The sequence below is a fragment of the Aotus nancymaae genome, unplaced genomic scaffold (assembly GCF_030222135.1).
Source record: "Aotus nancymaae isolate 86718 unplaced genomic scaffold, 86718_ANA_hifiasm-v0.15.2.pri h1tg000040l, whole genome shotgun sequence".
In the NCBI taxonomy this organism is placed as follows: domain Eukaryota; kingdom Metazoa; phylum Chordata; class Mammalia; order Primates; family Aotidae; genus Aotus; species Aotus nancymaae.
The window spans coordinates 76,871,823-76,899,816 of record NW_026988454.1 but is presented as its reverse complement, the minus strand read 5'-3'; the positions used below and the strand labels follow the sequence as shown (position 1 = coordinate 76,899,816).

General features: G+C 39.7%; 1 protein-coding gene across 3 annotated transcripts in view; it reads right to left on the bottom strand.

The window, feature by feature from the left end:
- Positions 1–27,994, bottom strand: part of MDN1 (midasin AAA ATPase 1) — a 168,256-nt gene that overhangs the window by 67,457 nt on the left and 72,805 nt on the right. For all 3 annotated transcript variants that reach the window (XR_010336665.1, XM_064360839.1, XM_021665546.2), the window contains exons 32-49: positions 27,103–27,247; positions 25,195–25,324; positions 19,775–19,993; positions 18,414–18,611; positions 17,461–17,669; positions 16,394–16,516; positions 13,816–14,013; positions 11,899–12,006; positions 11,341–11,529; positions 9,195–9,284; positions 8,828–9,091; positions 8,427–8,688; positions 5,507–5,666; positions 4,217–4,333; positions 2,782–2,990; positions 1,358–1,506; positions 792–1,003; positions 263–483 (exon numbers count right to left, since the gene is read on the bottom strand). Coding sequence is in view for 2 of the 3 variants with exons in the window: in XM_064360839.1 (XP_064216909.1) it covers positions 263–483; positions 792–1,003; positions 1,358–1,506; positions 2,782–2,990; positions 4,217–4,333; positions 5,507–5,666; positions 8,427–8,688; positions 8,828–9,091; positions 9,195–9,284; positions 11,341–11,529; positions 11,899–12,006; positions 13,816–14,013; positions 16,394–16,516; positions 17,461–17,669; positions 18,414–18,611; positions 19,775–19,993; positions 25,195–25,324; positions 27,103–27,247 (3,203 nt within the window). In the remaining variant the exon portion in view is untranslated. The remainder of the gene's footprint in view (positions 1–262; positions 484–791; positions 1,004–1,357; positions 1,507–2,781; positions 2,991–4,216; positions 4,334–5,506; positions 5,667–8,426; positions 8,689–8,827; positions 9,092–9,194; positions 9,285–11,340; positions 11,530–11,898; positions 12,007–13,815; positions 14,014–16,393; positions 16,517–17,460; positions 17,670–18,413; positions 18,612–19,774; positions 19,994–25,194; positions 25,325–27,102; positions 27,248–27,994) is intronic.

The following is a 27,994-nucleotide window of genomic DNA, read 5'->3' as shown; positions in this document are numbered from 1 at the left end:
TACGCTTTCCTTTTGAATGTGTTAGAAAGGTGAATATGTCCTGAAATGCTAAGGATATCATGGAAACCAAAGTTTATCTTGTGACACATCCACATACAGACTTGCTCCCGAACAGTAACGCTAGATCACAAATTTCTTCCTAGGAGATCTCCCAACTGTAATTTTAACGGTGTACTCACACATTAACACAGCTCCTGGGGCACTGAAATAGCATAAGTGTATATAAATCACATCACTGGACAAATTAAGTTGTTCTACTCACCAAGCCCCTGTGGTATATTCTTGGCTAAATGATAAAGCCATTTAACTCTGAGCATCCAATCCTGATTGGTTGCTCTTTCTATGAGCAATTTAACAGCCATGGTCAAAACATCTGGTTCATCGATCCAGTAAGCATCCACTTCAACTGCATTGAATTTCAGGTTCTCAGGGTTGGAGGACTGCATAATTTTCTCTAAGTCTTGCAAGGTAAGAGGCTGACTCCTGAAATTCATTTGAATGAACAAACTCAGTACTAGAATAACCTTTTATTTCACATTCCAAATAACTGAGAAAACTCCTTTCACAAATGTTGGATGAACGATAAGGAGGAAAGATGAGTCCCCCACAGAGAGACAATTTAAACATTTCTAATAAATAATAGGGAGCAATATCACAAAGAACAAAACTATGACAGCTGCATAATAAATGGCCACAGAATGCTCCACTTAAATATATTGTGTCCTGACCATTTCCAGCAAGAGCAAAAATCAGCCAAGAAACCAGAGACAAAAGCTGAAGGCTCCACTGACCTTGCCCAGCTGCTGGTTTTCATGCTTATCCTGTTGAGACAATATGCTAAGATCTGTCCATCACTTCGGACTATAGACAGATGAGAATCTTCAGTGGCGAAGAGAGCTGAGGGCACAGAATCTGGCCACAGTCCCATGGCAAGAATGGAGTCTCCCCAGGTTTCATGTGCTCGAAGAGAAGATACATGTTTCTCCAGTAAAACCTGTACAAGCTGTTAGGAGATGAAAACACAGTACAGTGGTACCAACATAAAAGTGATACTCTCCAAAGAAACAGCAAATAAAGTGGTAAGAGTTCATGTGACCACCTCACAACTCTTAATATACTCTTCAATGAAAAACACAAGTTAAATTCTACATTTGCTGATGACAGGTAAGTTTCAAAAAGGAATATTTACATTCAAGCTATTTTCCAGCAAAGTACCTGGATACCAGATCTCTATTAGAGCAAACTGCAGTGGTCAACTGTTTCAGGTCACTGGGGTGCCATCTTTAAAAATAATTTCCTTGTACTCAATAATGTAGGGTATTGCAACTTAGAAACTTTCTGAAATACTTCATAGTACCTTCCGGTTTGCTGGTGAATGCTGGGAACAGACATATACTTCCCAGCATGCTTCAGAAAAGGCTCTGTCTAAACTCAGCCCTCGCTGCAGGTACTGGACAATTAGTATGGCTGTCTGGATTAGAGTTGATACAGAAGATGTTGGAGAACCTATTAAAAAAAAATTGCCATCTATAAACAATAGAGTCTTTAAAATCTCCTATGAAAATGGATAAATTCTACCCTCCCATCAAACCTTGTTCCACTCAGCCCCACCCAGATACTTATTTTAGAAAACCTTCTAAATAGACTCTAGAGTCCCCCAAAGGCACAATGGACCTGTGGGAACCTTTGTATTCCTAGCTTCCTGTTTCTTTCTGGCTAACTGCAGTTTATTATAGGGGACTCATTTACAGATGTGATAAAACCTGGTCATGTATACCCTTAATCTAATGCTGAAACACACTGAAGGTGACAAGTTGAGTGTAACCTCATAAAAGACCATGGGATTTGAAAGCCTACAAACCTATTTGCAAACTCCAGCCATTATTCTTAAATGATAAATTACCAAAGTCTCTTAGTCTTATCTGGAAAATGAAAGCATATGCCTAGCAGAACTAATGTAATGACTAAATACGCAATCTGCATGGGACCTAACAGAGTAGTTACCAACAAGCAATACTTCATTTATTATCTTGCTGCTTTTTATATAATTGAAGATTTAGAAAAAGTCACACCTGTCTGCTTTAAACAAACCAAAGTTTCCTCTTTATTCCAACTTCAAGAGGCTGTTAATGACCCAGAGAAATGATGGGGGCAAACTTCATAAACCTCAGTGTCTAAAGCAGAATTACTCAGGGGTTAGCCTCTGCTTACATGCATCAGAATGGCATAGAAAGCATCTTTCAGATACTGATTTCTGTGCCTTGCCCTGACCTGCTACCTGCTGAACACAATCTCTTGGGGTCTTTTTTTTTTTTTGAGATGGAGTCTTGTTCTATTACCAGGCTAGAGTGCAGTGGCGCAATCTAGGCTCTGCAACCTCCGCCTCCCAGGTTCAAGCAATTCTCTTGCCTCAGCCTCCCGAGGAGCTGGGACTACAGGCGCACACCACCACATCCAGCTAAGTTTTGTATTTTTAGTAGAGACAAGGTTTCACCATGTTGGCCAGGATGGTTTCAATCTCTAGACCTAGTGATCCGCCCACACTGGCCTCCCAAAGTGCTGGGATTACAAGTGTGAGCCACCAAGCCCGGCCAATTCTTAGGGTCTTACATTTAGTGTATATAGATAGAAACTATCAGGAAATTCACATTTTTAACAAGCTTTCCTGATAATTTCTATCTATATACACTAAATGTAAGAAATCTTTGACTAATAGTCCATGGAATAACAAATTTCTTCAAGACTAAAACTATGCACAGGCCCAAAAGTCAAGCATCTCACCTACAACAGTGCTCCGGGTCTCTGTGTGTAGAGCCAAGAGGATGTCACATACACTGTTCCCCACCAATCCAAGGCTGTGTAGCAGAACTTTCAAATCCAGGTTGTCTGGGGTGCTCGCATCCCCTTCTCCTGAAATGTAGATTTCCAGTCCACGGTTCCTCATAGCTCGGGATATATCTCCATGAACAGGATCCATTGAAAGGAAAAGTCTAGAAAAACAGCAATTCAAAGAAAATAATTATTTTAAATCCCAGTGTAACCAAAGGTGTAGCTCAGCATGAGTCAGTGAGGGCAAGTTTTATGCAGCTCATTGTCAGAGAATTCACACCAAGGATCTTTTACTTCTTTTTCTTTTTTTTTTTTTTGAGACGGAGTCTCACTTTGTTGCCCAGGCTGGAGCGCAACGGCATGATCTTGGTTCACTGCAACCTTTGCCACTTTGCCTCCCAAGTTCACACAATTCTCCTGCCTCAGTCTCACAAGTAGCTGGGACTACAGGCACACACTGCCACGCCTGGTTAATTTTTTGTATTTCAGTAGAGACAGGGTTTCACTGTGTTGCCCAGGCTGGTTGTGAACTCCTCAGCTCAGGCAATCTGCCCGCCTCAGCCTCCTAAAGTTCTGGGATTACAGGCGTGAGCCACCGCCCCCAGCAGGATCTTTTACTTCTAACATGCATCAATATAGCAAAATATTTTCTTTAAGCCTACTTTCCTAAGGAACTGTGTATGATATATCCAGTGTACCTTTAGTGCTGAGAACTTTAAAAATCTAACCTTCAGATATTCCTCAAGGTTGGCACTCCTAATTCATTATTCTAACTGAACTACAGACAGCAGAACAGAAGCAAGTGTCATCTCCTGAAACAATCGGTTTCATATACTGAACGCCCATCAACATCTCCATCTAGTTATCTGACACCTCTCTCATTCATGTCTGAAAGTAAACAGCTGATTCCCTGTAGGTCCTCCCCGAATTAAACCTCCTCCTTTACCAGTCTTCCCTTTCTCAATGAATGGCAACCCCATTTATCCAGTTACTCAAGCCAAAAACAGAGATGTCATCCTGATTCTTCTTTTTCTCAATCCATTATGTCCATCAGCAAGTTAACCCATCTGACCACCTTCATCTAGGCCACTGTGATGTCCTGCATGAACTACTGCAAAAGGAATGTGACTCCTATCCCTGCTTCCAACATTCATCACCAATGCAAGGCCAAGACCTCGCACCTCTTGTTTATGCTGTGTTCCCAGAGCCCAGCAGTGCCTGGTAAATAGTAGAGCCTCAGTAAGTATTTGTTAAGTGAATTATTAAATGGTGAACTTGCCCATGACTCAGTTTATAAATAAAATATGTAAGGAAGTCTTAACGAATGTCTACCTCTGCTACTGAGGCTGTCCAGATTCTGAGGCAGAAATGTAAGAGACATAAATACCTGAAATTGGGATTTGGTGTTATCGTGGGAGTGGATCCATCTATCATTCCTCTCTCACTAATTGTGAGGACACCTCCAGGTTCAAGCAAAGCATTCAAACGATCCAATACTGATGGGCTGCACAGACAGAATTCAAATGGTGAATAGGCCGACATGCTGCATTGACTCTTCTTTCCTTCCATGCCCGGGACTCAAATGCCTTTTTTTTTGAGATAGAGTCTCGCGCTGTCACCCAGGCTGGTATACAATCTCTGCTCACTGCAACCTCTGCCTCCTGGGTTCAAGCAATTTTCCTGCCTCAGCCTCCTGAGTAACTAGGATTACACGTGCCTGTCACCATGCCCAGCTAATTTTTTGTCTTTTTAGTAGAGACGGGCATTCACTATGTTGGTCAGGCTGGTCTCAAACTCCTGACCTCATAATCCGCCCACCTCAGCCTCCCAAAGTGCTGGGATTACATGCATGAGCCACTGCACCTGGCCTCCAAATGCTTTTGACCCACATTTCCTTTTGGCACAATCACTTACCCAGATACAGTAGTGATCTCCTTCCAAAGTATACTCCCCATTCATTTCCCTTCTCACTCCCCAAGGAACATAGCCCAGGGCCTTGTACACAGTAAATACTCAAGATATTTTTGAATAAAATTAAAGAAAATGCTAATAAGTTCCTTGCACTATAACCTTTTCACTTTTTCCTTTCCTGCCCCCCATCCCACAACATTATCAAATCCATTTAAGGTGACTGGATTTCAATTTGTAACAGTTAGATAAATGCTCCACAAAAAATGGCCATCATGTAACTTGTAATAGCTTCTATTATGGTAACTACATATGTACAGTAGTTTCACAATTGTCCTTTACCTTACTGTAAGATCAAAAATGATACATGGTTGAATCGCTGTATCACTGATGCCCGTTTACTAAATGCCTGCCTTGTGTCAGACCCTGCATTAGAAAAAACTGCACCGAAGAAACTCTAACAAAAAAAAAGAAGACTTCTGATATTAAAAGGCCTAACTCAAAGGAGGTTGCTGGGAAAAGTAATCCAATTTTGTTAGCCTTTGGTTCGGCTCAAAATTATCATACAGAGCTGAAATCTTATAGTTGTCTAATGATAAACTACCACTGTCCACCATAGGGCGAAGTTTACAGAATATGGTTGAGGATGCCTATGTAATTAAGAAAAAAGGTAGCTTCAAAATACCAGCACTCTTATCTGGTTCTCTACTTTGACAAGCACACTCAGATTTCAAGCTGAACCATTCACGACAAGGCATAAGGTTCTTACTTGCAGAAGTTAACATTATCCATCAGAAGCCAGTCTCCAGACTTCAGGGCCTGAACCAACATGCTGTCAACCCATTCGAACGTGCCATGGCTACGGCCACTGGCTGACTGCGTAAGCTTCACACCAAAGCTTCGGAACTCTTCAACAAGTTTGGCAAACTCTGAAATGTCACAGCGAAGAATCACCATCCACAGCACTTAACTTCAAACCAAGAATTAAGTTTATGAAAAGGAAGCTTGATACTTCTAGCCCAGTTTTTTTTTTTAAGATTTCATAATAGAATAAATAGAAGAATGTTTTGCTTCTATTTAAACACAGATAGGAAAGTTAAGTTTAAGACAGAAAATACTTCTTAACGGCTCTCTGAATTAATAGCTACTCAGGGCTGACTCTAGGGTAACAGAAGTGGCATATGATTTTTCTGTATTACGGTTTGTCAAATGGCAGAAGGAGGATGTTTCCCACCTATCAGTGCATTTATACTAAATGAAAGTGTTATAACTTCACACAATACAAACTGGGCTTCCTTTATAATGAGCATATCATATGATTATAATAATAACTGGCAATTACTTGCCAAGTGCACTGTAGTTTATATAGCCCTTCCCTAGAAATTTTTCAATAGAGCTTTTTGGTTGGAAATTGTTTTATGACCATTTTTCATATACAAGGTAATATACATTGCATTTCTACTTCTAAAGATGAGGTAGTAAGAACGTTTAGACTTAATCTACCATTGTTAATTAATGACTAGAAAACTGGGCAAAATATGTGAAACATACGCTTTAGTATTGGACAATAGGCAGCACAAGACTGTGATACGTGAGGGAAAGAAAAAAAATCAGGTGAAGCCCCATAATTGCCCTGGCTTTCTTCCTGGAATCAATTTCTGGATTGCAAAGCAGGGAGGGGGAACCCAAACACATCAGGGAGTTCATGGAGTTGAACAGACAGAGTAGAGCTCAGGGTGGCTAAGGCAACTTGAATGAAGAACAGAGTACTTAAGCGGAGGAAATTACTCAGAGAAAGAACTCCAAAAATCTCAGTAAGGGCCTTAGAAAAACTGCCAAAGAAAGGACAATTCCTGGGGAAATGCAAGCTGAATAATTCCCAGAGTTCAAACTGTGCTGAGTATCATTCTAGTTCCCACCAGACGAATTGAAGAGAACTCACTGACTACAAGGACATTCAGTAGAGATGCTACCCAGGTCATGCTTCAATAGTGAGGCTAATCCAGCCCTACAGTAAAGTATACTCTAGATCTGATCTTAAAAAGCTTAAAAGTGGCTGGGTACAGTGGCTCACACCTGTAATCCCAACACTTTGGAAGGTCAAAGCAGGGGATCACTTGAGCCCAGGTATTCAAGATCAGCCTAGGGAACGTAGCAAGAACCCACCTCTAAAAAAAATTTAAAAATTAGCCAAGCATAGTGGCAAATGCCTGTAGTCCCAGCTACTCAGGAGGCTGACTGAGGTGGGAGGATTGCTTGAGCCCAGGGGGTCAAGGCTATAGTGAGCTGTGATCACACTGCTGCACTCTAGCCTTGGCAACAGAGTGAGACTATCTCAGAAAAAGTATGAACATAGTGGGAACTGTATTTTAAAAGTCATACAAGTTCAGAGAAACATCAAAAGATACAGTTAAAAAGTTTTAGCCAAATGTAAAATAGCAGACAAATTGCTTAGTCCTTTCACTCTATTAATAACCCTAAGAAATTACTCAATATGAAACAGCCAATCCTAAATAAATAGTAGTATTGGGAATAAGCTGTGAGAACTAACCCTATTATTTAATTTCTAACTGACTTAGGAAAGACTTACACACTCACTAGATTAACGGCTTTGGAGGAGGCTTGGATTCAAAACCTTTTAGCCCCTTGTTTCTGGATTCTCCCCAGAAACATTCCCCCACCCCACCCCCGAAAAAACACCCTGGGCCAACCACTTGCTAACTGTAAGACTGCAGGCAAGTAATTTCATCTCTATGAACATTCATTTCCTCATCTATTAGATGTATATAATCCTTCCTATAATGCAGTGTTGTCGTGGTGATTAAACGTACATATATTCAGTACAGTGTTTGCAATACTCATAATTCGATGAGTTTTATAATATCCATTAAAAAATATATGATACGTAGCTCCATTGGATATCTTTTATAATTAATTTGAGTGAATGAGTAAAGGATTTCAAGTTCAAATGGCAGGCTTAAAGTGAGAAATGATAGATCAAATCAACAATGAAGAAAGTAAATGAGTGGTCCACAGCCACAGATAAAATGTTTGCTGGGCTAGAAGTGGGATGTCTGATTTCTTCAGCCATAATGAATCAACATTCTGTAATCAGTTACAAGCAGGCTTTGGAAATAAAGAATAACAAGCATAGTGACAGATCCAGCCTATGGGCCTTTAGGTTGAATCCTCCCTAAGGGCATGCTCACCACCACTCAGAAAGTGGCACCACAGAATGAGAGAAGTTTCCATGTTAATTGGATGGCATACAGAATGATGCATTTCTTCCATCTCCACATAAATGAATAAACGCATCCTATGAATTCGGACTCCTATTCTTCAGTTTAAAATGCTCAATTTCCTGAGAAATTACCGAGTAAAAAAAAAAACAGCCAATAATAATAAAAGTTTTACATGCTGTTTTATCATTATAGGTGATTACACACGAAATAAACCATAAAGTGTGGTAAGCAATTTTTTTCCTATCTGATTTTTTAGGATCGACTATTCTGAATACTTTATCTCAGCCTCATTTTACTTTGTAGGCCAAACTTTCCCACAAGTTCTGATTGTTAGTAATCATTAAATTAATATAAAATGTGAGCATTATATTTGTAAATCTATTACGTGTAAATGGACACAATACAGGCAATGGTAAGTGCCTGATACAGAGATCCAAATATACATACCTGCCTTGGAGTATGAGTTGATTTTATTGTTGAGTCGCTGCATAAGCAATAACACTGCTTCCAGTTTGTTGACAATCTCCATCGTGATAGTTTTACCGCCTTCTCCAAGACACTTAGGCTTATAAGTCAGAAGGAAGTGACTCCAGGCTCGCAGCACTACTTCTGCATCGTCAGCACTGATAAGGAGGCTATCCCTCAACAGTGCCCTTACAGCACCCTCCACCTTCTCCAGCAGCTGCCTCCAAGGTCGTATAAGATCAACCTGCAATTTCCAGAGGACATGAACTCATCACAGGGTCAAAGAATACTGTTTTCTGTACTCACTACCAACACAGAAGACCCACAGTCAGACCACATGGTTTATTATGCTTTGTCCAAAAATATGAAGGCAGACTGGTTACCTGCTCAAATCCACCAAGCAGCTCAGTAGTATCCATTGCACTGTTCATAGCCATGATCTTTAATGTGTGGCCAGTAAGGTGTGCCAGAAGCTGGACCAGGGTGGTCTTGCCCACAGAGGCTGGGCCAACCAGGATGACCATCCAGCTCATCTGCACACACTTCATGATTGACTCCATAGACTGGAATGACTGGTGCAGGAGCAACAGAGGATGGCGGGACGGGTGAGGAACACAGCTGCCACGGGAAAGGACCGAGTAGCCCAGCTGCAAAGATATGCCAATGAGATTTTATAAGTGTGCCGGTAGTGGGAGCAGTAGAAACCATTAAAAAATGTCAAAGGATAGAGGATTATCCTAGTCTCCTTACCTGAACATCATAGGGAGTGATATGAAATAGTCTGGTTCCCATGTATGGGTTGGAATTTGAACCAAACACATCCTTGAATACAGCAATGACCTAAAGGAAGAAGATAATGCTATAAAAACACAAATCACTCCACCTAATTCTTAGGCAAACTTTCTAGAAAACAAGCACAGTGATAAGAGTCACTATTCTAAGGACGCTGGGCACAATTTCCTTAACCTTTTGAATTTTTCTTATAAAAAAAAATCGACTGCATTTATTTAATTCTTTGGAATGAAAGTAAATTTGAGATTGAGAACATAGCAGTCATATCCCAAACTATCTGAGATTTCAGTGAGAATGCACCATAAATTAAATTGAAGCCATGGACTCTGTAGTATTGAAATCTAGAGACAAAAAAGACTTGTTTGCTTTCATCAACACTATCTAAAAAGAGGACAACAGTAATGACCATTTATTGCCCGTCTGCTATGACCCAAACACTGTATTAAGTACTTTGGGAGATTATTTCTGTTCTTCATACCCATGTAAAATGGTCATCATGTCCATTTTATATAGATAAAACTCACAAGAGTTACTGAATTTGCCCATGGTTGGTGACTGATTTTAAATCTAAGCCAGTCTGCCTCCAAAAACATGTTAACCCTCCAAACACTTATGCGGATATGAAAACCAAATTTATTCCTCTGATCAATTATTTACTTTGTTATCCTTTCGTCAGCAGTAATACTATTAGATAATGTTCTGTTAACTCTCTTTGATTTTGGATCTCTTTCAAAAATCTAAGAGTAATGGTGGAGGTGGATACAGGTATATAAAAAACATTAATTTAGCCCATAACGGGAGGGAAAATTAGAGTCAAGAAAAAAAGCATACAAAATGATTTTTCTAAAAAGCGGCAATACTCACATAATAATTGAATACTGCACTGAAGTACAAAAATAAAAATAATATAGATAAAATCATAATCAGTATCAAACATTGGACTGTGAAACTAAAAGCAGTACAGGAAAGCATTCCTGTCACCTACCTCTGAGTTCAGGTGATACATGACCTCATGTTCCACACTAACCCATACAATCTCAATCCCTGATGTTTTACCAGAGGGTTAAAATTACAAATATTGCTACCAGGAGGTCGAGGCAGGAGAATCGCTTGAACCCAGGAGGCAGAGGTTGCAGTGAGCCAAGATTGCCCAGTGCACTACACTCCAGCCTGGGCAACAGAGGGAGACTCCATTTGAAAAAAACCAAATTACAAATATTTTCCCAATCTAGCTCTTTGGTTTAGCTCTATAAAATCAAACTTCGGCTAGACGCAGTGGCTCATGACTGTAATTCCAGCCCTTTGGGAAGTTGAAGTGGGTGGATGACGACGTCAGGAGACCATCCTGGCCAACATGGTGAAACCCTGTCTCTACTAAAAATACAAAAATTAGCTGAGTGTGGTGGTACGTGCCTGTAATCCCAGCTTATCAGTGGGCTGGGGTAGGAAGATCCCTTGAGCCTAGGAGGTCAAGGCTACAGTGAACCAGCATTGTGCCACTGCATTCCAGCCTAGGCAACTAAGTGAGACTCTCCCTCAAAACAAAACAAAACAAAACAAAACAAAACAAAAAAACATGGAATGGGTAGCAGAATAGATTTGAATAGATCAGCAAATTATGTCCTCTAAAGCAAGTTACTCTATGTTATGGGACCCCAAGATAGGAAAACATTTAGTCTGTTCTTTTAACCTTTAAATTTTGAAGCAGCTTTAACAGGCTTGCTAGCTGGGCATGGTGGTTCATGCCTGTAATCCCAACACTTTGGGAAGCTGAGGTGGATGGATATTCGAGATCGGCCTGACCACCATGGTGAAACCCCGTTTCTACTAAATATAAAAAATTAGCCGGGCCTGGTGACTCATGCCTGTAATCCCAGCTACTTGGGAGGCTGAGGCAGGAGAATCACTTGAACCTGAGAGGTGGAGGTTGCAGTTAGCTGAGATTGTACCATTGCACTCCAGCCTGGGAAACAAGAGCAAAACTCCATCTCAAAAAAAAAAAGAAAAAGAAAAAGTCTGCTACTAGTGTGAGTATATCCTTTCTCACCCACAGGAAATCAACTTTTGGATGGAAAGAAATACAAACAGCAAATGTGAAACTCACCTTTTTTTTGTCTCCCTCGGTTCTCATTCTTTCACCATAGACCAAAAACACATGCTGACCAGGATCATAACACCCAGGGGACTGGTCAACCAGCATCAACTGACACCAGCGGAAAAGGTCCCGTAGGTTGAATTCCCAGGGTCCTCCTTTTTGCCCCCATTTCTTCTCAACAGTCACTTCATGATCAATCTAGAAAGAAAACATCCTGATTGGGAAACATATCCTGCTTGCTACCAGGCAGTGCACTAAGTACTAGGAACGTACCACAAAAGCATATGTAATCTGAAACAAGAATTAACAGGCTTGATTCAGATGCCTCTTTCTCAAGATTTCGAAATGCCAGGCATACTCTCTAAGCAGTAACACTGGTAGCCACAACACAGAAATAAACTACTGGAAGCCTCCACTATGTAGTGTGCCTTCCACTAGAAACCTGTAGAATTCAAAGTAATTGTTTTTAGTTAGAGATCCTGATAATTTGGTAGAACCCTATGTTGAAAAAATGCTGGTTTCAAATACAGCAAGAAAAAGAAAGAACCAATACATGTAGGTACTTACTTGGTTATTGAAGGCAACCATTTTCTTAACAATATTTTTCTCAATGGCTGGAAACAAAGTACTGGCAATGAACTCCATGTCAATTACTGTAAGGGGATCAACAAAGACCTAGAAAATCCAAAAATAACATGAAGAAACGCTTTTGTTTCTCTTTACCAAACACTAGAAATGACTACTATGTCTCATCATGTAAAATCTTTAACACCAAGTAACAATACACAAGAAATATATATGATTTTCAGTTACAGAAATTTCTTTTTTTGCATTTTGAGGAAAAAGAATCATAAAATCTTAATAGGGCACAGTAGAGGTTCTGTTTTTAAGGTCTATTCTAGTAAATTAAAGAAAAAAAAGGCTGGGCGCGGTGGCTCACACCTGAAAACCCAGCACTTTGGGAGGCCGAGGCTGGTGAATCACGAGGTCAAGAGATCAAGACCATCCTGGCCAACATGGTGAAACCCCGTCTCTACTAAAAATACAAAAATTAGCTGGGTGTGGTGGCGCATGCCTACAATCCCAGCTACTTGGGAGGCTGAGACAGGAAAATCACTTGAACCCAGGAGGCAGGAGCTGTAGTGAGCCAAAATCAAGCCACAGCACTCCAGCCTGGGCAACAGAGTGAGACTCCATCTTAAAAAAAAAAAAAGAAAAAAGATATATGCAATTTATGTTTTAAAAACTGTTATTAGGCCGGGCACAGTGGCTAATGCCTGTAATCCCAGCACTCTGGAAGCCTGAGGTGGGCATATCATGTGTTTTAATAAAAACTATGTTATTAAAAATTTCTTATATATAATGTAAAATGCTTTTAAATCTGGGTGGTAGATATGAGTATTCACAATAAAATTCATTCAACTTTTCCCTATGTTTGAATTTTTTTTTTTTTTTTTTTTTTTTTGAGACAGAGTTTTGCTTTTGTTACCCAGGCTGGAGTGCAGTGGTACAGTATTGACTCACTGCAACCTCTGCCTCCCGGGTTTAAGAAATTCTCTGCCTCAGCCTCCTGAGTAGCTGGGATTACAGGTGCCCGCCACCACGCCCAGCTAATTTTTGTATTTTTAATAGAGATGAGGTTTCATCATTTTGGCCAGGCTGGTCTTGGATTCCTGACCTTATGATCCATCTGCCTCGGCCTCCCAAAATGCTGGGATTACAGGCACAAGCCACTGCACCCAGCCTGAAAATTTTCTTAATACAACCATTCTTTTTGTTTTTTGGTCTTTTTTTTTGAGATGGAGTCTCACTCTGTTGCCCAGGCTGCAGTGCGGTGGCACAACCTCAGCTCACTGCAACCTCTTCCTCCCAGGTTCAAGCAATTCTCATGCCTCAGCCTCCTGAGTAGCTGGGATTACAAGCACCCACCACCACGCCCAGCTAATTTTTGTATTTTTAGTAGAGACGGGTTTTCGCCATGTTGACCAGGCTGGTCTCAAACTCCTGACCTCAGGTGATCTGTGCACTTCAGTCTCTCAAAGTGCTGGGATTACATGCATGAGCCACCGTGCCCAATGAAACCTTCTTAAAAGATACTCAGCAAATTCCTAATCATAAGGGGCAATGACACTAAAGAAATTTAGAGGCGTTTCCAAACCCCTACATTGGCCAAACTCTGAAAACCTGCTGTTAAAATAAGTAAGCATACACAAACACATGTACCACTCTGCAAGTAAGAATAAAGGCTTTAGAATCCTAAAGAGGCTGGGGAACTTTCTTCCAACTGTTAACACATCTAGTGTTCTGGGACAAAAGACGGACAGAAGCAATGATGGGAATCAGTCACATTACTATTGATCACATAAGGACAAGAAAGAGTATTGTTAAGCTAATTCTCACAGTGAACATCCTTAAAGGCTTCATGATAGTAGTCTTCTACCCTCACAGTCTATCTTTGGTCTCTGTGGCAACAGCAAATCTTACCTGAGTGAATCTGTTAAGGAAAGACCTGGGCAAGCCTTTCCTCCCACCTCCTTGTCTAAAAGGATTTTGACACCCAAAAATCTTCGTCTTCTCATGCTGAACTTGAAAGCTCATTCCTAACTCAGGCACGTAGATTTCTCCTCGGTGGTCAAAACAAGCATTGAGTCCTTCCAATACAGACTGAGAAGCCAGGTTAAGCTATTTAAAAAAGAAAGTACATATATTTGTCTCAAATATGCTGTACAACTGCAACAAAAAGCAGGGGGATAATACGCAGCAAAGAAAGGTGGCATTATCTTCAGAAGGTGGAATTTCAAACAATATTGATAACCTTCTATATTTTAGGCTGAGTTATGAGTTGTTTGTATTCATTCTATTATTCTTCTGTTTTGCTTCTGAGATAGGGTTTCACTCTGTCACCCAGGCTGGAGTGCAGTGGCACGATCATGGCTCACCGCAACCTCCATCTCCAGGGCTCAAGAGATCCTCCCACCTCAGCCTGCTGCACAGCTGTGACCACAGGCATGCATCACCACACTCAGCTAATTTTTTTTTGGTAGAGCCAAGGTGTTGCTATGTTGTCCTGGAAGGTCCCAAGTCCTGGGCTCAAGTAATTCTCTAACTTTAGCCTCTCAATGTTAGAATTATGGGCATGAGCCACTGTTCCTGGTCCAATTCTATTATTCTTTATTTCACATGTATGTTAAAGAGATTTTGGCTGGTATTTTATATAATATTTACATATGTGTATATACACATATGTATATGTTATATATATATACACACATTAATAATCTTCAAACTAAATAAATGCTCAAATTATATTTTAAAGTTAAAAATCTTCTTAAAAATTAAACTGTATCCATTATATGCACCTGTATTAACCTGCTCTGTAAGTAAAAACTTAAAAATTTTTTGCCAATACACAGATATTTCATTTTCACAATCTGAGTTTTTAAGATACATAACACTAATTGGCCAGGCATGGTAGCTAACACCTACAATCCCAGCACTTTGGAAGGCTAAGGCAGGTGGATCACTTGAAGCCAAGAGTTCAAGACCAGCTGGCCCAACATGGCAAAACCTTGTCTCTAATAAAAATATAAAACTTAGGTGTGGTGACGCACACCTGTAATCCCAGATACTCAGGTGGCTGAGGCAGGAGATTCACCCGGGAGGAGGAAGTTACATTGAGCCAAGAATGCACCACTGCACTCCAGCCTGGGTGACAGACCAAGACTCTGCCTTTAAAAAAAAAAAAAAAAAGTAAAGTAAAGAAAAAGACAGGTAACACTAATTGTAGAGAATAGATAAGGTTTGCTAACTCTTTAAATACTTTCCCATTTCAAACACTGAATAAAATCTCCAAAGGGATTCAAAGTCAGGATATAAACAACACAAAGTGAGTCAATACAACTAATTTCCACCAACTCTGTAAACAAGAGCAATTACAAGGGGATCTTGTGCCAGAAATGAAAAGAGCTGAATGGAGGTCTTCAGATGAGCAGTTCAGAGCTCAGGGATGGGAAGCATGTGTGGTTTGTTGGTAATATAGAAAAAAAAAGGAGATTGGGAAAATACAAATTAATAAAATACAAACGGTAAAAATCAAAGCATACTACATTAGAATTTCAAGTGTCATGTTTACATAAGCACTACCAAGCACAAACACCTCTGTATATTCCCAAACAGAAAGCTGCTCTTAGATGTGTTTGTAAATCTAGAATGACTGGCAGTCCCTGAATACAATTCCACTAAATGCTAAGTATGGTCAGTAGCCTTCAGCTTTAAAACTAGGCTTTCTCTTTTCCTGGCTAATATATATTCTATCAGACATTCTGTTTAAAAAAAAAAAAAAAAAAAAAATTCCCTCTCCTTGTTATCCCAAGAATAAAAGGCAGAAAGCTCAGCAGACAGGAGTCCCACAGCACCCTCTCTGATGTTCGGATCCAGGAGTCTGAACCTGGGGAACCTGTTGCAGCCTGTGTCCAAAGTCTCACCTGTGACACATCACTCAAATCATTTCAGCTCCACAAATATTTCTAGCCTTTTCGTGAATACTGTACACCCCAAACTGACCCAGCTCCATATCACCAGCTGTCAGAGATTCAGTATTTAGCATGTTTTATGCTCTGCTCTTTCTTCTGATGCATAATTTACCCAATATGCACTTACACCTGATCATTTTCTCATTTTGGTAGGTCATTTTGCATGTCTTTCCTCAGTCTTTCTGGTGCACTAATAAAACATGAGGTGGTTGACACTCTTTGTAAAATGCCTCTGAAATAAATGCAGAAACAGCAAACCTGCTAGAGACTAAACTAGTGACAATCAGTTTTCCTCTGAAGGATAATTTTAAACAGTGGAAGAGTTTGTAGGTTTTATTATGTACAGGGGCGTCTGTATGTGTATTCTGCCAAGTGATCCTCCTTATTCTTAAAGGAAACTACGGAGGATCTTTCCATTAGAGAAAAGTCATCAGCGAGATGATCCACTGAGAAATGCCCTGGAGCTGTGAAAAGTATGACTGCTCCTCACACACATGATCCATCTTGGGCACAACAAACAGGCCCCTCACCTCATCCAACACCACCCAATGGCCTGCCTTCAAAGCTGCCAGTAAGGGGCCATCACGCCAGGCAAACTCTCCTCCCTTGCCACCTTCAACAGGTAGATCTGCTCCAAACAGGTCTGTGATGTCCTTTGAAAGGGGAAGAAATGGAGAAAAGCCAGTATTACTTAAAAAATCAACTGGATTCTAACACCCTAAATCTGAAATGACAAATACTTGGGGCTGGTACCACTACTCTTCCTTCCTACACCCAGGATGAACTAACCAATCCCAGCTCTGTTTACTAGCAGCCCAAACATAGCCTAAGAACTTTCTCAACATGCTCATATATCAATCAATTTGAGCTGGTGCTCTAGATTAATAGTTCGGAACATTGGCTGAACTTGGACTTCAATTGACGGGCTTAAAAAGCAACAAAACCCCATTCCAAAGGATTCTGATTCAATTTGTCATCTGTACCATATTTTCCTTTGATTGTTGAAAGTAATTTTATTTCTTTTTTTTTTAATTTAAGCAAAAAATTAAGTGGGGTTATAGTACAATAAATACCAAAGTAGATAGATAATTCTCTCTCAAAAGAGAATTAGAATAAAGCATGCAGAGATTTAATATTTTAGGTGTCAGCAATTAACAAATCCAAAGATGATTTAGTTTGGAAGGTCATGTTGCTGTGGTCCTTATTATGATATGAAATATTTGAAGATACAGGCCAGGCACCATGACTTTCGCCTGTAATCCCAACAATTTTGAGGGGGCCAAGGCCTGGATCAATTGACATAAGGAGTTTGAGACCAGCCTGGCCAAGACGATGAAACCCAGTCTCTACTAAAAATATAAAAATCAGCCAGGCGTGGTGGCAAACATCTGTAATCCTAGTGACTCAGGAGACTGAGGCAGGAGAATCATGCCACTGCACTCCAGCCTAGGCAACAGAATGAGACTCTGTCTCCAAAAAAAGAAAGAAAAATTTGAGGATACTGATAATATAACCCTTTCTGATTAGAAAATTATAAATTGACACAGATATTACTATCTATAGCTATCTCCATCAGCTGCAGGATGACTGAACTTACCGTTTGCTCTGACAAGTTGATCCTAACAAGGGTATTTCCTGAAGCCTTTGCTAATGCTCCCACCAAACTTGTCTTGCCAACACCAGGGGAACCCTCCAGGAGAATGGGTTTCTTCAGTTTTGTTGCTCTTAGGAGCCTCTGTGCATTCATAGCAGTGGTCCCTGCACTGAGCGCATAGTCTGCAATATTATTCCTGTGTAGGACAGGTCCTTAAGCGGAGAAAAGGAAAGCCATGTATAAGCGGGATATCGCCAAATCATATGTAAACATCAACTCAAGATTTTCAGCATTGACCACATGGCCTATCAGTTACTGAGGTACCATTTGCGGTGAAAATGTTCAATCCCTATTTCAATATTGCTCCACCTTTAGATCCATAAAATGCTTTATAGGAATAGCCAATAGCACGTTTTCTTCAACTGTGCCTACTACACAGATCTCTCCATCTCCTATACACATACATGGACATAAGTCTAATTGCAAATACACACCTCTCCTTTCACAACCTATACCTTGAATCACTGTATGTACTTGGACAATTTACCTTCATAGTTACTTTCCTTAAATCCAAGTGTAAGCTATAGTATAGTTCTATAGTTAAGATACATTATGGGCTAAATTGGTCTTTACAAGCCACTTAAAAGTTTATTGTCAACATCAGTAGAGTTAAGAGCTTTACTAAAGGAAAGTTCCTATTGTGGGAACCAACTAATAAAAAGATAAGCAATGTATAAGACAATCTATTTATAGACTGAAGTCTCTATTTCCCCCTATTTTTATATGCCAGTTATGTATTTTCAACCATTTACACAATTATGCTAAGTCCCAAGTCAGAATCTAACTCACTTAGTACAAAAATATGAGTATTACACATTAAAACTAAGTCACAATAAAAACCAAGTATCTATGATCTATAAAAAAGGAAAATTCATTTTTTAAAAAATCATTCTTACCCCTTGGTATAAAAAATGGATGAATTCCCCAAAGGTTATCTATCCCAGTAAATTCTTTGGCCTTCATTCTGTCATAAATCTTCAATTCATTTTTCTGATATTCTGTAAGTCGTACTGTCTTGGCAAGCCTCTTGATTAGAAATTTCAGACATTCTTTTCGTGCCAAGAGGGCTGTACCAAACCCAGATGAAGTTACCCCTAAAAGACAGAGGATCAGTCCATGATGCAACAGCACAATACCAAGCTTCACCACCATTCAGCAGGAGCTCTAGTACAGGTTCCTGGAAAAAATAGGCCTCAGCAAAACTGCAGCCTAAATGTGATTTCTAGCATAAGCAGTCCTACAAAAGAAGTCTGACACCCACCCACTGCCAACCTATGGATCATCAATTAAGCAGCAGCTCATTCAGTAAAGTACTCTAATCACTCAATGATAAGTCAGCCTAGAAGAGTACCTAATATGGCACTAGTAACCATGTTGATTTATATTTCAAAACTTCATGACTGAAAAACCAAATCATTGTGACTTTTATGACATTAAAATAAACTTAAAACAAAATACTCAGGCCCATTATCAAAAAATGACTATTCATGTTAAAAATTAGCCAGTGCTTCTATTCACAATAGCAAAGACTTGGAACCAACCCGAATGCACATTAATGATAGACTGGATAAAGAAAATGTGGCACATATACACCATAGAATACTATGCAGCCATAAAAAAGAATGAGTTCATGTCCTTTGCAGGGACATGGATGAAGCTGGAAATCATCATCCTCAGCAAACTAAAACAGGAACAGAAAACCAAACACTGCATGTTCTCACTCAGAAGTGGGAGTTCAACAATGAGAACGCATGGACACAAGGAGGGGACCATCACACCCTGGGGCCTGTTGAAGGACAGAGGGCAAGGGGAGGAAGAACATTAGGACAAATACCTAATGCATGCGAGGCTTAAAACCTACATGATGGGTTGATGGGTGCACCAAACCACCATGGCACAAGTATATCTACGTAACAAACCTGCACATTCTGTACATGCATTCCAGAACTTAACAAATTTTTTTTAAAAAAGAAGAAGTAGCAGCCAGTGCTTCAGAAGCAAAGACATTTTCAGCAGTCTTTACTCATAATCACCACTTCACATTTGTTAAGTACCTGGTTTATAAGCTTTGAGAAGTTGTAGCCTATCTTGCGTGCCAACCACCTTTCAAAGAGTACAAAGAAAAGGAAAGCCATTCTGAGTTTTGGAAATGTTCAGCCAACTGATTCTATAAAACAGACGGGTCAGAGGCCTGGGCCTCCATTTTCTATGCCTCTCTACCCGAGCACTTGTCCCCACCAGCTACCAGACAACATACCTGAACCTATTGCATCTATGTACACCAGGCATGCAGCGTGGACAAAAGATGTCACAGTGGAGATGCTCTCAGGCCTTTTCGAAGCAGCTTCCTCCCCCATTTTGTTCATGAAGTTGACCCAGGACAGGATATCTCTGATACTGACCACACATTTTCGGCCAAACTCCTGGTGGGTCAGCCAGTCAATGAAATCCAGCATCACTTCAGCTATGTCGGACCCTAAACACAAGAAACGAGAAAAGCATTTGCAGTTAGTGGAGATTTCATAACAAAAGTTCATAACCTGGGGCACACAGATAGCCTAAAAGGGGTCTCTGCTCCTTCTAAAAAAAAGTTCTGTGAATATACATAAATGCTTTTTCTAACAAAAGCAATCTGCAGCTTTGATCGAATTCTGAAGGGATTTATTAATAGCAATTCATCCCTATCCAAAGAACAAAAACAAAACCTTGGGAATTACAGTTTTAGACACTGACTTGCAAACTGCTCAAAGAAGTATTCAGTTAATTAGAGTTCAGACACTTCTAGCACAATTATTTTAGAAAATATGCAAATTTTGTTATATCTTATAGTTTTACTTGTATTTTAAATAAATGTTTACTTCAATATAATAAGGAATGTCATCTTTTCAATGGCATTCATTCAAGTTTTTGGGGTTTTTTTACATCTATACAGCAAACAGAATTCAGCAAATTAGGGGGGATTCACAAATTTTGTCTCATGAATCAAGTTGAATATTCTAATTATCACAATTTCCTATCAGATAATATTTGTCTGGATTCAAAGAAATCTCAATTACATCAAGAATTCATAAAATGTCTTAAGTCAATAGTAGATTTAAGACACGGTGACTCACACCTGTAATCCCAGCACTTTGGCAGGCTGAGGCGGGTGGATCATGAGTCAGGACATCAAGACCATCCTGGCTAACACAGCGAAACCCTGTCTCTAATAAAAATACAAAAAAATTAGCCAGGCGTGGTACATGCCTGTAGTCCCAGCTACACGGGAGGCTGAGGCAAGAGAATCACTTGAACCCAAGAGGCGGAGGTTGCAGTGAGCTGAGATCGCTCCACTGAACTCCAGCCTGGGCAACAGAGCAAGATTTAGTCTCAAAAAAAAAAAAAAAAAGAAACAAAATCTCTGAAGGAAGCATTGCTATAATGTTAAGCACAGCAACAGCCTCCAAAGCTATATATATTGTGAATTAGTTAGAAAAAATGTAATTGATTGGAAGAATACTAATTACAACAAAAACCCACAACTCTTTTTTAAAAAGAGCTTAAAATGACAAAGCAAGGGAGAAAATCCAGTAACAATGAGGAAAGAAATTAAATGCTATTTCAACAACTGCACAGTAAATACTAGTACTCAGATCCATACTTCAGAAAAGAATTAATTCAAGGTAAATTAAAAAAAAAATCAAAATGAAAAAGTCCATTAAGAGAAATTAAATTATGACTATTGAAGAAACAAGATCATCAGAAATAAAGATACACATATGTATTTTTAGAACAAATATGAAAAAGTAACAGAATGTTAAAACCTGTGATAAATGTAATAAAGATTATCACCCCAAAGACATATGAATACCAAATGCGAAATGATTACTTTATTAAAAATAAAGGCTGGGCACGGTGGCTCTTGCCTGTTAATACCAGCACTTTGAAAGGCCAAGGCAGGCAGATCACTGGAGGCCAGGAGTTCAAGACGAACCTGGCCAATATGGCAAACCCCATCTCTATTAAAAATACAGAAATTAGCAAGACATGATGGCGTGTGTCTGTAATCCCAGCTACTTGGGTGGCTGAGGCACGAAAATCGCTTGAACCTGAGCACAGAGGTTGCAGTGAGCCGAGATGGCACCACTGCACTCCAGCCTGGGCAACAGAGTGAGACTCTATCTCAAAAAAATAAATAAAAATAAAACACAAAGAATGTTCTATGTCACTAATAACAAAAGACAAGGAAATTTTAAATCTCCACTAAACTAATAAGGATAAAATAATGGATTTCATTGTATTTTTTTAAATGAGACCAGACACCATGGCTCACATGTATAATCCCAGTTTAAGACCAGCCTGGTCAATCTGGCAAAATCCTGTCTCTACAAAATACACAAAAATTAGCTGGGCGTGGTGTTGTACACCTGTAGTTCCATCTACTTAGGAAGCTGAAGTGGGAGGACGGCTTGAGCCTGGGAGGCAGAGGTTGCAGTGAGTCGAGATTGTGCCACTGTACTCCAGCCTGGATGACACAGCCACACCCTGTCTCAAAGAAAAAAGAAAAACCAGAAAAAGAAAACTCCCTGATGGAGGGACTGTGACAAGAAGCACATGCACTACGTTGCACGCAGTGTTGTGAATGGTAACATCTTTCTGGAGAGGAAATCTGACCTTACCTAATGAGAACTATACAGTTTCTTATCTCCACTTTTAGAATATAACTCAAGAAAATCATTGTAAACAATAGTTTTAATGAAATAGAATGCTTCATTAAAATACTGGCTAATGTACCAATAGTTCATACATTAACCAATGTAATACAGAAGTACTGTTTATAAAACTTTGAGATTGTAAAAAGCAGCTCATGTGCTTTTCACAAGCAAATTTTTTTTAAAACAAATCAATTTCACAGAATCTTTAAAAAAATTAAAAAGCGGGTCTTCCTCTGTTGCCCAGGCTGGAGTACAATGGTATAATCATAGTTTGCTGTAAACTCAAACTCCTAGGCTCAAGGGATTCCCTCATCTCAGCCTCCCAAGACTGGGATCATAGGCATGCACCACCATGCCTGGCTATTAGAATCTTTTGTTTATTCTATGAATATACAGGTAATACTACTACAGAGATTTGTGAACTAAAAATACTAGAGAAACTAAGTAGAATCCACAGTGTTATTTATATACTCATTAAAATAATAAATATAAGTACTACAATTAGGATCGGAATTCAGTTTAGAAGGACATTATCAGTTAAAATATTCAATTCATTAAATCTTAGCTATCTTTAAAGAAAATCTAAAAACAAAAAGCTATGTCTAGTTTCCTGTTTTATATTTCACAATTTTTTAAAGAAGTTTTTATGTTGTGCCTTCCTAATCTATATCCAGAAAATAAAACTGCTGTGAATTATTAAGCCACTTTTCCCTTATTCACCATGCTCCTTTCAAGGTCTCTAATGCCTCCTTGGGAAGTCTGCTGCTGTGTAGCCTAGAAAGCCTGAAGTAAACAAGCTCCTTAAGAACAAGCTGTGGGGCTCAGAGGTAAGTTCTCAGGGCTCCCACGCTTTCATGGAGCACACTGGTGAGGCAGCAAGCATGGTCATGACAGCATTAAACCCTCTGTCATTCTTATCACAATTCAACTAAGAAAAGAATAAGCACAGCCCACAGGAGATGTAGAGGTAACTTCCTGAAGGAATCCAGCCCCAACACAGAGCTGAAAGACAAACCATGCTTGGTTAACGATTTCTGTCTTCAGGGCGGCTTTGGCCTCCTGGCTCCTGCCTGTAGTTTCAGCACTTAGGGAGGCCAAAGCAGGTGGATCACTTGAGCCCAGGAGTTCCAGACCAGCCTGAGTAACATGGTGAAACTTCTCTACAAAAAAGCATAAAAATTAGGCTTGCATGGTGGTGCATGCCTACAGTGCCAACTACTTGGGAGGCTGAGACAGGAGAAAGACTTGAGCGCAGGAGGTCAAGAGTGCTGTGAGCCGTGATTCTGCCACTGCACTCCAGCCTACCCCTCCAAAAGTCTGTATTATACTCCTTCTTTTACTGGAATTCTCACAACAAATGTGCCACTGCAAACAGCACACAACCTAGAGTTACAGGGTCTGAGTTCCAAAGCTCTGAGCATGGGCCTTAGACCAACATTAGTGGCATCACCTGAGGCCTTGTTAGGCGAATTCTTGTGCCCCTGCTGAATAAGCAACACTGGGTGAGTCTTTAACTAGCTACACACTTAGTCAATTCTTGTGTCACTGGGTGACTATGATGTTGGTAGAGACCGGAGAGAACAATGGAAGTTCAACTCTGGCCATTCAAGCAGCACTGTGTATACCTACAAATGTGGCAGTTCACTGTGGGCCATTCTTCAAAAGAAGTCTTTGCTCAGCTGACTAAAGAGTCTGTCTTCCCTAAAACACCAGAAATAAGAATGGGTTCCATGCAGATTAGATGCTCTTCAAAGCTACCCTACTCATTTTTGAAAATATGGTTTAGGATACCTTTAAAAAGTTGAACGTATCCTGCCAAACACGATGGCTCTTCCCTGTAATCCCAGCACTTTAGGAGGCCAAGACGGGTGGATTACGAGGTCAGGAGCTCGAGACCAGCCTGGCCAATACAGTGAAACCCCATCTCTACTAAAAATACAAAAAATTAGCTGGGCATGGTGGCACACACCTGTAGTCTCAGCTGCTCAGGAGGCTGAGGCAGGAGAATCGCCTGAATCCGGGAGGCAGAGGTTGCAGTGAGCTGAGATCATGCCACTGCGCTCTAGCCTGGGCGACAGCAAGACTCCATCTCAAAAAAAAAAAAAAAGTGAAATATATCCATGAATTCTGATTTCAAAGAAGCAGTTATCTTTTTATATTCCTTAAGACTATAAAAATAATCCAAAAAACTATGTATTTAGTCTTTCAACCAGATCTGCGTTCTAAATTTACTCCATTGAATATCAAAGATATATGCATACATCGTAGGCTTCAAAAACAAAAAGATGTATAGACAGAGTGTTGACTCTTATTGGATATTTTAAACTGTTAATTATAGGCTATGGATACTAATCTATTTTCCTTATGTTTGAGATTTTTCATAATAAAAATTATTTATTTATTTATTTTAAGATAGAAACTTACTCTGTTGCCCAGGTTGGAGTGCAATGGCACGACCTCAGCTCACTTCAACCTCCACCTCCCTAGTTCAAGCGATTCTCCTGACTCAGCCTCCCAAGTAGCTGGGATTACAGTTGCTCAGTTAATTTTTATATTTTTAGTAGAAATGGAATTTCACCATGTTAGCCAGGCTGGTCTCAAACTCCTGACCTCAGGTGATCCGCCTGCCTTGGCCTCCCAAAGTGATGGGATTACAGGCGTGAGCCACCACACCCAGCCAAAAAAAAAAAAAAAACTTAAAATAAAGTCAAAGAATAACATATTCATTGATGACAACTAAAGAAATGCAGTTGAAATTCTAGAGACATTGTGTCAAGGTGGTAATGACGACAATATGAAGAAGGGACACTTAAACAGAAGGTAACAGAATAGTGCCATATTCTCCTTGTCTACTTTATCTATCTCCTTTCTTCTTATAGCATACCATATACGTATAGGGCTAACGTCCTGTAAGAGATCCCTCAACTCCCAACACAAATCCTGCTATGACACAATACTACCATCACCACCTGCAAACTCTCACCTTTAGGATCTATTCTGCCCAGACACAATCCTGGACGAAGATTACGATTGATTATCTGAATTAAATCTTCACGACTTGTGCTTTGAGGGCACCATATTTCCGTAAACCGGTTTCTTAAGGCAGGAGACAGCTATAAGAAACACAAACTCCAATGTGAATTTTTACAACTATAAGGAAAGCTGGAAAACAAGTCTTGAAAGAATGTTGTTAGCTGTTAAGTCCAGCAAATACTACATACTTCTTTTATTATTTCTACTACCAGATATAATTAATTGAAGATGTACTTTGTCTTGGCTCCTTACATTCCATGACACCTTCCAGCAGCATCATCACTTTCTTAATAGACATGGTCAGAGGCCTGACAGACTAAGTGATGGAAGCCAGCTAGTGCCAGTCAAGCCTGAACTCTTCTTCTTAAGCAGAGATTCTTCCTTTTACTTTACCTTTACTTTGCATCAGGTAAATAAGACTTCAGAGAAAATAAACACCTATCTTCCCACAGAGGAGGGCAGTCTGACGTAGAAGAAGGAACCTTTTTTTATGTGGCTCAAAGGGAGTGCAATTTAAAAATATATATATATTTCTACCTTTTGCATAACATGAAATTGTTTAGCTGCTTCAGTCTTAGGGCCTTTGCCCCTGTAGGTTCCTTTTCCCTTCAAAAGGTCAGTTAACACTATTCACAAATGTTTGCCAGTGCTTCATAAGCATAATTATTGGTTTGTCTGATTACTCTGTCATTACTTTCCTTCTACTTGATGATCATCTATCTGGTCTACCACAGACAGACCCAGGAGTAATGCCTGGTGAATTCATGTGTGGACCTTATCACCTTATCAGTATCTTAGACAACCAGTATCTCTGGTGTCCAGCATCCTGCCTTGCTCTGCTTGTTAAGCATGCAAAACTAAAAAGTAACTTTCCCTTGGGTAAAAGTCGGCAAGCTTTGACTTAAAGAAAACAATATAATTTGACAGGCAAGTTAATATACACAACCTTTAAATCAGACCTCTCTGTGGCATTTCTACTTGCTCGGGAGCCAGTTTTTATATTTTGAATGTGATGTATTTTATTCCCTCTCTTCAGAACATATCTTGAAGCACAGAGCTAATCTTTCTTCTTATGATACTGAGGAAACCTAGGCCCAAAATATCATTTCAGCTACCCACCACATTACCAAGACTCTTAATTGCCTCATTTAAGATCAACCCCTCTGTTTCTTCTCATCATCCCTGCCCTGTTACATGACTCTCTTCTTAACTTTAAACAGACCGGGATCCAGCACACAGTGCTGACTTCTTCACTGAAAGGTTTCTGGAGCCAGAAACCAATAAGGTTGTTAGTTAGTTCCTATATATACCTGAACACAACCCTCTGAACACAGGAGCTGCCCTCTGCTCTTTACTTTACCAGCAGTCAGAAAGTGACCCACATGACCCTTTTGAGAACAAATCAACTCCATCTATAAACCAGAAGAGCTTCTTGGCTATGACTTTTTTGTCACTTTAAAACCACTTATGAAAGCAAAGGTGTGTTTAAGAAAGTGGACTCTTAGAGGTTTAATTTAAATTTCAGATACAACTCTTCTCATCCATAAAACTACAATAAAAACTTTCTTGCAGAGCTCGTGAGCACTTTCTCAGGGTAACATACGTAAGTAAAGGGCTAGGCAAGGTGACTCTAACAATGACATTTCGAGCACATACACAAAGTGAGATATCAAATAAGGGGATATTTGTGTCAGAATTTTCTAACCCAAATTATTTTAAAATATTTTTGGGTTTTTACATTTTTACCCAGTTTTTACCCAACATAAAATTCCAAATCCATTATTGCATACTATATTTATGAGTACCAGTAAGCTGAGGTCAAAAACCAGAAAGAAATTGTGTACCAGAAAAATTTTACCTCCTTTTTTCCGAAGTCACCCCCTGGGTTCATGGTTGCTACGATACGAAATTTCTTCCCAGCAGTCAACAGCTCTACTTCATTATCCTTGTCCTCTTGACTGCCTTTTTCGGCTAATACCAGAGACTTTTCTACTTCAAGGACACTAAAAGAAAAATTGAAGAAGACTGAAAAGGGCTTATATAATCTTTCAATTTTATGGTCTTGACGTTCTTTAAAAAAAAGTCATCTCCTCTCTACTAAATTTTTACTTTAGTTAATGGTGTCCTATCACAAATGTTAAAATGACTCACTATCCAATTCCTGTGTAATAATGGCTATTTCTGATGAAGAAAGAAACTTTTCCACTTATAACCTATTAAGGCATTGGTCTTAAAAATGAATACCTTGTAAGCAAATAAACACATTGCATGCATTATTCATAATAGCTAACTAGAAAGAACTAAAATACCATTGACTGGTGAACAGATAATCAAAATGTGGTATAGCCAATACTATTTGGGATAAAAAGGAACAAACTAATATGTGCTAAAATAGGAATGAATCTCAAAACATTAATGCAAAGTAAGAGAAGAGATCTTTTACCTGAAATACCCAAAAGACAAATCTCCAGAGACAAAAAATACATTCATCAGAAATTTAGTGTAATGGGCACAAGGGATTCTACTGAATGATGGAAATGTTGTAAAACTGGATTGTAGGCTGGGCGCAGTGGCTCATGCCTGTAATCCCAGCACTTTGGGAGGCCAAGGTGGGCAGATCACTTGAGGTCAGGAGTTGGAGACCAACCTGGCCAAGATGGTGAAACTCCATCTCTACTAAAAATACAAAAATGAGCAGGGTGTGGTGGCTCATGCCTGTAGTCCCAGCTACTCAAGATGCTGAGGCACAA